The sequence below is a fragment of the Propithecus coquereli genome, unplaced genomic scaffold (genome assembly GCF_000956105.1).
Source record: "Propithecus coquereli isolate 6110/MARCELLA unplaced genomic scaffold, Pcoq_1.0 Scaffold5, whole genome shotgun sequence".
NCBI classification, from domain to species: domain Eukaryota; kingdom Metazoa; phylum Chordata; class Mammalia; order Primates; family Indriidae; genus Propithecus; species Propithecus coquereli.
The window spans coordinates 2,879,821-2,890,567 of record NW_012150840.1 but is presented as its reverse complement, the minus strand read 5'-3'; the positions used below and the strand labels follow the sequence as shown (position 1 = coordinate 2,890,567).

General features: G+C 39.1%; 1 protein-coding gene across 2 annotated transcripts in view; it reads right to left on the bottom strand.

Moving 5' to 3' along the window:
• The window catches only part of HIF1A (hypoxia inducible factor 1, alpha subunit (basic helix-loop-helix transcription factor)), a 44,379-nt gene extending 34,806 nt beyond the window's left edge, over positions 1–9,573 (bottom strand). The window contains exon 1 of one of the 2 annotated variants that reach the window (XM_012656163.1): positions 9,094–9,573. In XM_012656163.1, the coding sequence (XP_012511617.1) occupies positions 9,094–9,128 (35 nt within the window). In that variant the 5' untranslated portion in view covers positions 9,129–9,573. The remainder of the gene's footprint in view (positions 1–9,093) is intronic. The other variant, XM_012656162.1, reaches the window with a different exon arrangement.
• Between the last annotated feature and the right edge of the window lie 1,174 nt (positions 9,574–10,747).

The following is a 10,747-nucleotide window of genomic DNA, read 5'->3' as shown; positions in this document are numbered from 1 at the left end:
CATATATTCAACAGTGCCATGAGCCATCGACAATTCAATGCTGTGCTCAATAAATTAGTTGCACAAATATCTGTGAATTTGTTGCAAAAATAAATGAATGTACAATAATCTGTTATAGGCCATAGTGGCTAGGTGCTAGAGTTGTGGTCAAGGGTCGAAGAAATTTTTTGAACCACTGAAATAAATCCATTTATTCACAAAATCCAAGAAAACATCCCTTCCTCCATTCTCAGTGAAGGCTTTGACTACTGGTTTGACACCATTAACTATTTAAATATTTTAACTATGTTATCTACAAAGGCAAGCACTTTCCAACTTTCCTCTAACAAGTGAAAAGATATTTAATGAGATTCTTCACACCAAAATAACATGGAAAAGTAAGCTTTCTTAATTTCCCATCCTATAGCCCAAATAAATGCCTTTGAAGAGAATATTTTTCTTCCATGTTGTTATCACTATAGAAAATAATTATTTTAGAATAACATGTCTACGCAAAAAAAAAAAAAAAAAAACAGTATCTTGGTTTAATCTGCAAGTCCAGATATTCATGGAAAAAATCAAAGTAAAGGAAAAGCATCAGTAATTCTTCTACCATTATTATAGGTCACTGTTGGCTTGACCCAAAAGACATTAGCCTTTGTCAGATTATTACAAAGAAGGCTTAAATGATTCTAAACAATATAATGATACTTCAAGGGAATGAAATTCTTCTAAAAACAATTTATTAAATATTATAATAACATAAATATAAGGATAGTTTCTATTTAAGCCCTTCCTTTGTGCCAAGAACTGTTCTGAATGTTTCACATGGGTTGATATCTCATTTTATCCTCATAGCAACCCTATAAGGCAATTATTCTTATCATCCCAATTTATAGATGCGTAAAGTAAGACTTACAGAGATAAAGCAACTTATGCAAGATCACACAGCTAGTACAGTCTAAGCTCCTAGCCATTACTATCTTTTTCTTAAAGAGATGAGACAAAAACCCTAATCCATACAAGAGACTCTAAACTTCCCTAAAATTATGGTGAGAATAATTGCAATGGATCAAAACATAAGACTAATTTTTAAAAGAAAATTCTTAAAGGTTGTGCAAACATCAGAATAATCCTGATGATATATCAGCCTCTACTAAGAAGTTCTTATGAGAATTTTTATCTATCAAACTTTTCATATACCAAAGTCTTGGCATCCGATGGTAAATTATTATTCATAATAAAATATCCTCTAAAATCAAATGAAACTATTAAGCAATCATCTAAAATCAAATTATTTAGTTATCAAGAACACCTTAACATTAAGTCATTAAATCCAAAACATCTGCTTTCAAATCAAAAGTATAGTTTATTATATCTCAAACAAGATGCTGTACAATTAATCAATGTGCCTAAACTATCAACACAGTTTTGCAATCTTAACGGTAGCTTGTTTATGTCAGCAGCAAAGAAGCCTGGAGAGAGAGTGGCCATGAAATCATTAAAGGCATTTTTGAGAATGGAATATTTTTCCTTGCAAGAGGTGGTCCAAAGCCTGGAAGAAGTTGTAGTCAGTTGGTGCAAGGCCTGGTGAATACAGTGGATGACAGAGAGCTTCCAAGTCCAGCTTCTGTTTCAGCAGCACTGTTTGTGCGACATATGGTCGAGCACTGTCTTCCAAGAGGATTTGCCTGACTAGTGACCAATCTTGGCTGCTTAATCTCAAGCATCCTCCTCATTTAGTCCAATTGGTTGCAGTAGACATCCGCTGTAATCAATTGACCAGGTTTCATGAAGCTGTAGTAGATGATACCAATACTGCACCACCAAAGAGATACCTTCGGCTTTCTTTGGTGAATATTCTGTTTTGGACTATGTTTAGGCACTTCACCTTTGTACAACCATTGTGCCGCATGCATGCGACTGTCAAAAAGAATCCATTTTTCATCACATATAACAATACACTGCAGAAATGTTTCACCTTTATGTCCTGACAGCAAAGAAAGGCAAGCTTTGAGAGGATTTCTCTTCTGATGCTTGTTTAATTCATGCACAACCCATACTATCCAGCTTCCTTACCTTGCCCAGTTGTTTCAAATGGTCCAATATTGTTGGAGTAGTAACGTTGAACCTCGCTACTAGTTTACAGGTAGGTTGAGATGGACTCTCTTCCACTACAGCTTTCAGCTCATTGTTATCCACCTTTGTCTTGGGTCACCCATGTGGCTTATTTTCAAGATTAAAATCACCAGAACAGAACTTCTCAAACCATTGAGGTATTGTGCATTCATTAGCCACATCCTTCCCAAACACTTCATTGATATTTCCAGCTGTCTGTGCTGCATTGGTTCCATGATGGAACTTATATTCAAAAATAACATGAATTTTTTACTTATCCATGGTTTCACAAAAATTGCTCTAAAAAATTTGAAATATAATAAGCCAAAAAACATGCGTTTCAAAGACTGAGGATGTACCTTCATAATAAACATAAAACAAGAAGTGTCAAAGTGAAATGTCAGAAATAACCAACTGTCAAACTTAGTACGTAAGGAAATTGGACATTTCATACTTAATTACCTAATATTTAAAATCTTTGCATTCCTAATTATGAATTAAGAAGCTCACCACATTGGTTTATAGTAACAAATATTTAGAAACATAATTGTCTAACACAAGGCAACTATTAATAATATCAAAGTTAACAATAGCAAACACTATTATACATGTGTGTGCTAGGCATTTTTCTAAGCACTTTATATATATTAACTACAAGGCAGTTATAGACAAGAAAACTAAGGCACAGAGAATTTACATAACACAGAAAAGTTAGGTCACACTAAGTAGGTAGTGACAGAATTTAGATTCAAACCCAGGCACTCTACTAAATCCCATGCTTTTAATCACTAAGAAATACTGCCTTATATTGCTTCTAAGCTATATAATAGTATATAATTAAAATACTATTTTAAAACATTTAAATGTAGGAAATGCTCACAGTAAGTGAAAAAACAGAATATTAAAATATGCCAAACAGTATAATTTTGGCTAATGAAAACACATGCATGTGCACATATGAAAAAAGATATGGAAGAAAATACATTAAAATGTTAACAGTGGTTATCTCTAAGTGGTAGAATTACGAGCACATTTTTTCAGTATACCTTTTGTATTTTCCTAATATGTATTGCTATGATTTTGAAGAAATATTTAAGATTATATATTTATATATTCAGGGATATTCATCGTGTCTTTTTCGTAATAGCAATACATTAGAAACATCCCAAATGTCTATCAGTTGGGAATGATTAAATAAAGTATGGTACATCCATGCTAAGGAATATAATATTATCGTTAAAGAGAATGAAGTAACTCTTGTACAAGCAATCAAAAATAACCAAGATATAATTTAAAGGAAAAAGGCTTAAATGAGATAATGTACATAAAACATGCAGAACCAGGCAGAATATGTATATAAATTATGTAAAGGTGGATAAAAGAGTCTACAAGACACACTAAACTAGTAAGAGTGATTCTTTGAGCAAGATGGTGGTGGTGATTGTAATAGTAGTGGTGAAGGGGGCTTTTGAGTTTTTACTCCATACTCATCCATAGTTAAAAAATTTTTAAATCCCACTGCTGGGCATATATCCAAAGGAAAGGAATGCAGCATATTGAAAAGATATCTGTACTCCCACGTTTATTGCAGTACTATTCACAATAGCCAGGATTTGGAATCGGCCTAAGTGTCCATCAATGGATGAGTGGACAAATTGTAGTACTTATACACAATGGAATAGTATATAGCCACAAAAAAGAACAAAATCCTGCCATTTGCAACAACATGGATGGAACTGGAGAACAACATTATGTTAAGTGAAATAAACCAAGCACAGAAACAAATCTCGCATATTCTCTCGCTCATATGTGGGAGCTAAATATTAAAAACAATTCATCTCATGGAAAGAGAGAGTAGAATGGTGATTACCAAAGGCTGGGAGGGGTAGTAGGGAGGGGAGGATAAGGGGGGATGGTTAATGGGTACAAAAATTATAGTTGGATAGATAGAATGAACAATATGTAATAGCACAACAAAGTGACTATAATCAACAGTAAGGATATACTTGAAAATAACTAAAAGCGTGGAATTAGAATGTTTCTAATATCCAACAAAAGGTTTGTTGAACCTTGAAGACATTATGTTATGTGAAATAAGCCAGTCACAAAAAGACAAAAACTATATGACTCTACTTATATGAGGTATCTAGAGCAGTCAAATTTGCAGAAACAGTAGAATGGTGGTTGCCAAGGGCCGGGGGGAAGAGGAAATTGAGAGTTATTTAATGGGTATAGTTTCAGTTTTGCAAGATTAAAAACTTTTGGAGATTAGTCATACAATAATGTGCATATACGTAACACTATTACATTATACACTTAGAAATGGTTAAGATAGGAAATTTCATGTTAATTTTTTTTTTTACCAAAAAAACCCACAATCACTTCTAAAACTATGGGGAAAAAATAGTCCTGAGGTAATCACTTAATTTTTGTTTTTACAAATTCAGATTTCATATGTTAGATATTTCTAAAAGGATCATGTCTGGCAAATAGATATGGGTTTATTAATTTTTACTGCAGAACACATGAACATTAACATAAAACTCAATGCATATACAAAACAGTTAATCCTTGATGTGCCAAGGGACTGAGGGATACAATCATTTTTAAAATTCCAAAATTTATAATTAATTTAAACATTCTCAACAAACTTTTACCCAAAATACTAAGCAACAAGAAGATTGGCTTATCTTAGTTTCAAATTCTCTTTCCAATACTCTAGAGTTACGCTGAAAACATACACAAAACATACACCACAAGTAGCAAAAGGCTGGATAACTAACTGGATAACTAGTCCTGAAGTTTAAAAAAAAAACCACACAAAAGAATTTTCTTCTTGTAAATTAAAATCAATTTCTTGATAGGAAATTAATCCAACATGTTTGAATTTAGATTATTTTCTCCTGATTGAGAAACAGACCTGAGTTAACAGTCTTAGATAAAAAGGGATATAATATTTCAAGTACCTATCTAAATTTTAAAAAAATTATATATTGAGAAGGCAACTGTGAACAAACACAGTAATTTCATCCAAATCTTTAACATCCACACATTAACAATTTTTTATTTCACCAACAAACATCATAAACTATTTTGACTACCTCAGAAAAAAATCAGTCAAGAGACTAATCCCAATCCCACTTAGCCTCCTAAACGCCATTCTTTTTTGTGTGTGTGTGTTGCCTGGGCTAGAGTGCCGTGGCGTCATCTTAGCTCACAGCAACCTCAAACTCCTGGGCTCAAGCGATCCTCCCGAGTAGCTGGGACTACAGGCATGCGCCACCATGCCCGGCTAATTTTTTCTATATATTTTTAGTTGTCCGATTAATTTCTTTCTATTTTTAGTAGAGACGGGGTCTCGCTCTTGCTCAGGCTGGTTTCGAACTCCTGAGCTCAAACAATCCGCCCGCCTCGGCCTCCCAGAGAGCTAGGATTACAGGCATGAGCCACCGCGCCCAGCCCCTAAACGCCATTCTTGACATACAACAATATAATGTAACCACGAAATCTAAACCCTGAGCCCAGACACCATTAGACCCACAAAGACAATGGATGTTAACAGGTAGAAAGGTTGGACATTCTCCAAACTGCACTAGGTGCTTTGCAATGTACCACAGGAATGAACTGCAACACACTTCTTAGTCTAAATCAACCTGAGAGTTCAGTAAACACATATATGTGAAGGAATTCACTAATAAGGATTTCATACAAATTGAGTGACAAAAATCAGACCAAAAATACTAGCCTGAAGCCCTGCCTTGACATAGAAGCCAATGTCTAAACTCTGGAGAAATTCATAAACAAGGGTTAGTTTTTCTACCATGTAGGTGCTTTCCTGAGAGGATTTTATCAACTCATCATCTTTAACAAAGAATTAATTTTTATAAAATTGCCTACTTTAAACTTTGGCATCAAGAAAAAAAATGTTTTAAGTTACTGCCAATCCTAAGACTGAAGTGCCTTGCACATATCTTGCTTAAATGAACATACGAATAGAATATTGTATGTATTTATGACTCTACAGTCCAGAGTATATTCAAAGTAATCTGGGGAGAAGTCATGAGGGTGAGGAATTGTGAAGAAGGGGGCCTAGAGTAGAGAGTAGATCAGTCGCTCAAGAAAAATAACTGATGCTAGATGCCAATATTACCCAGGGATATACTGTTATAACAGGAATGAACCCCTTTTCAAACTCTAAATCCAATATTAGTCATTTCATTTTTAGGAGATAGAAAAGATGCATGAAGACAGAGAGAAGAGAAACTAACAGAAATACTTTGAAGGACTTGAAAAAGGAGTTTTAAGTGTTGTGGAGTTTAAACTAGAACTTTAATAAACAGTTAACACCAAATTTCAAGTACACAAAGTGTTAACCAAGATTACTATCGTAGGGACTATGCTAAGTGCTTTACATGCATTATTTCATTTAACCTTTATAATAACTGCTCAGATGGTTGCTATTATTATCATCATTTCAAAAGGAACGAATAGGCTCAGAAGCATTCAATAATTTGTCCAAGCTCACAAGTGGAAGGATCTGTTTCCAGATTTTATTCTTTTATCCACCTGACATGCTACTTCCTTAAACAAAAGGAAAATCAAAGTGAAATTGTAACAAAGAAAAAAGTTCACTAATAAGTGAGGGAGCTTCTTGACTTTTAATGGCGAAAGTTAAAGAAGGAAATTAAGGAATGTCTATTTTCAGAAATTTTACTTTAATGATCCAATAACTATTTGTTTTGGAAAACTATGAAGGAGTCTGGCCTGAAGCCTGAAACAGAACAATGAACCTCTTGACATTCCTTTGAGATCTAAAAATCTATATGCATGTCCCTAGTAAATAAGTCCAGCCCCTATAACTAAAGGACCGACATGAAATGCCCTGTGTTAAATCTATTATAACCATACCCATTCTCTGTTCTAATTTCTTCCAATTCCTCAGGTTTGAGTTTCCTAGATCTTCTTTCAAAAAGACAAATTTGTTTCCCTTACCACAACTCTGGGAGTTCATTTAAAATGAAAATATGACAAGAAGAAAATCCCTGACCCTCAATCTCTGCTTTCAGAAAACTTTAATTAGAAAAGGTCATCGTTAATAAACAGCACCTAAAAGTTGCTGAGTAACCACCACTTACTAAGTGTTTAACTTAATTTTCCAGTTATATTAAGAACCTCTATATTAAGAAATATGATACCATCTGATCCAAGGTTGCTAAATTTTCAAATGAGAAAATTTTGAAAATAACATATGGGACTGAGAAAAATCTAAGAGCTCACTTAGAATTGGGGCTAATGCACAGTAGCTAATTCATTCATTTTAAAGCTGCTTCTGATATTCTTAACTGATGAATGGCAAAGAAATGAGTAAAATATTGAATATAAAAAGGAAGTGATTGGTGCACAACATAATGCATTATATTACGTCTGATTCAGTATACAACAAGTACAGAAAATTGGCACTGCACAGAAGTAATCTGCCTTAGGTTTACAATATAGCAGCCTCATCATTTCATCAAAAGCACTGTAATCACTTCTGCAAAATTAACTGCAATTAATTCCTAGTAAGTCTTCGAATTAAGTCTAGACCTGTTTGCTCACTTTTTGAATTTTATAAAGTGCCTTCTCTGGTGTATACAGAGAATTTAACATTCTATTGAATAAGGACCAAGATAAGAGATCTGCAAAACAGCAAGACTATAAACAAGTTTATCTTCTGCTGATACTGATTAGGGAAGTTAATCTCTCCCAGAAGGGTGGAAAGACTTAACAGTAAAGCCCGTCTACTAACCACAACTCTTACTATAAATCTTCGATTCCTTAAAATGATTTCCTCAAAGGTTAAAATACCAAAGTGGACAAAACTGGGGGCAGAGGTCCGCTCTTAATACCACTGGTCCAACTCACAATTCTTAATCCTTCTATAATGTACCCCTTAGATTCAAACTTCAAGGTGATTTACAAATTTGCATTAAGTTCTAACAGAATGAGTATTTACTTCGGACATACGTTGAAGGTTTTCCTTTAATATACTTCAACTTCAAGAAAATGAGACAGAGTTCTAAAAAATTTGCAACATTTTACTGCTGTATTTCATTTGCTCTGATTCTATACTTTTTTCCAATCTCATTAAAACTGCCCAAATTTAACCAGCCGCTACATTTTCATTAAGCTATTTCAAGAATGAATGAGCCATATATCGATTTATAACGTCTGCGCCCTCTTGACAGGTGATATGAACACAAGTATCCAATTCTGAAGTTCTCTTTTAAATGTTGCTATTTCCCTAAATTTCCGTTACTCTGACTCTCAGTCTAGGCAAGTTTTTCAAGGCGATTAAAACAAATCGAAACAAAACCTGCACGTGCAAACTAAAAAGTTAGCATCTTAAGGCCATCGCAGCAAATCCTTAATGCACAAAGGCAAAGACACCCGCGGCGGATGGACAACCGCAGGACAAGATCGCATGCGACCACGCCAGCCCCTCGGCGGGGAACTCCGGCCCCGAGCCCACAGGAAAGCCAGGACCAGCACGCAGGGTCCGCCCAGGGCCGAGTTTTCAATGGAACCGGAGAGAATGGGGGCGGGAAGGAGCGGAAGCTCGGTGCAGACCGCGGCGACCGAGCCGCAGCTCATTTCTCTTCCCGGGGCTTTCAGGCTGGGTGAAGTCCCCTCCGGAAGGGGCCACAGAGCAGGCTGGGTTTAGAGGCGCGCAGGGTGGGCGGCGCAAGGCCCCGGCGGCCGGGGGGGAGGGCGAGCAGGCTCAGACCCCGGCCCCCGAAAGCACTTTCGAGGCGTCTCCCACCCCCCACGACAAGATGGCGACGTGGACAGCGGGGGAGCCCGGCCAGCGAGGTTGGGGGAAAGCGAGGGGAGGGGAGAAGAGGCAGAAACAAAAAGGCTGGCCCCCCGGAACCCCCAGGCCGGCCCGCGAGCCCGAGGCGGGAAGGCGGGCGGGGGCGCCGGCGGGGAGGCGGCCGGCCGAGGCAATGGGCTTACTTTTTCTTGTCGTTCGCGCCGCCGGCGCCCTCCATGGCGAATCGGTCCCCGCGGTGCCTTCACGGCCCGCGGCCCCCAGGCTCGCTCCGGCCTAAGCACTGGCTCCCTCCACACGCGGAGAGAGAAGGAGAGCAAGTCCAGAGGTGGGGGTGCGAGGCGGGAAACCCCTCGTGAGACCAGAGGCAGGAGGAGCAGGCGGCAATCGCAGGGCTCTGGGTCCGGCTCAGAGCGTCTCTCTTCCGACTGCTTGTCAGGGCCCAGCCCGACGCACTGGCCGAAGCACCGGCGAGGGCGATCCTCGCGTACCCTCAGACGCGGCAGCTCTGTGCACTGAGGAGCTGAGGCAGCGGCAGGGGGCGGGCAAGGGCGGGGGCGCGCGAGGAGGGGAGGAGAGGGGCGGGAGCGCGCCCGCCCGCCGAGCCTGGCGCACGCTCCCGCGGTCCCGCCTCACCTGAGGGAGAGGCGGGTTCCCCGAGAGCCAATGGCGAGCGACGCAGGCGGCCAGTCCCCACCCCGGCCCGCGTCGCTCTCAGCCAATCAGGAGGCGGTCAGCTGAGGCACAGCTGGGCCGCGCTGCCGTGCTCACGTTTTCGTCTGTGTGTAGAGAAAGGAGCTGGGGGCGCGGCTGAGCCGGGGTCTGGGGACTCTGCGCCTTCTGGGGAAGGCGGTGGCTGGCTTTGGGAGGCGCTGCTGAGAGGGAGTTTGGCTGCCGCGTCCCAAGTCTGCATCATATTTTCCTGCTCTTGGTGCGGTAACCTAAGACTCCCGCTCTCTTTCTCCTCGGCCGCGGTGCTGGGCAGGGTTGCCGGCCAGCTCTGCTGAGTTCCCAGTTCAAAAAAGCAGACTTCGCGTCGTGGCAGCAAGCCCTTTGGTCTCATTGCTCAGCTGTGTTACAACGGGGTCTTTCCTTGCCAGGTTACCCAACCACGGGTCAGTGCCACCCACCGTACTCTGTAACACAAGGGAACTCTCCCTGTCTGCTAAGTTTATCTGTGGCGAAGTTTGATAACTGAGAAAATGCAATTAAAAATGTAAAGCAAATTCCTCTTGCTGTAAACCTCTCGAGGGAAGTAGTTAAAGTTGCAGGGACATCTTAAAATCTGAAATTATCTTAAGCATTTATAAATAAATACATACATACATGGCTTTGGTAATTGAGAGTTTAAGTCTGAGTTTCAGGCAAAGAGTAGGAAAAGTGGCTTTAAGCAGACTTATTTTGCTTTCTTGATGCTTTTAAAAGAACCAAAGATAATCTTAGATTCAGGAAAGGGAAAAGATGACCCTTAGGTTTGAGACCTACATCCTTGAGTTGAGTTCACTGGGTAAGACACAAGAGAGGGAGAAGGATTCTTCAAATCCTCACCTTGACTGGGGCAGGACACAGCCAAACCGCAGTTAACTCGCTATCACGTAGGCGTGTATTGCTTGTTTGCTAACATGGCTTTGCAAGGTACTGAATAAAATTTAATCACCTTTTGTCTTTGAAGTCATAAATTTCAAGTCTGTCAGTCTTTTAAAAGAAAAAAAGTATATATTTTGAGCTCAACAAAGGTGCATCGCACGTGTCACTACTTGACGTTAGATTATTTTACTTCTCACCTTTGCCTTATGAGTTTATTGTTACAATCTAGCTTTGGGTTGTATATTAATTAAT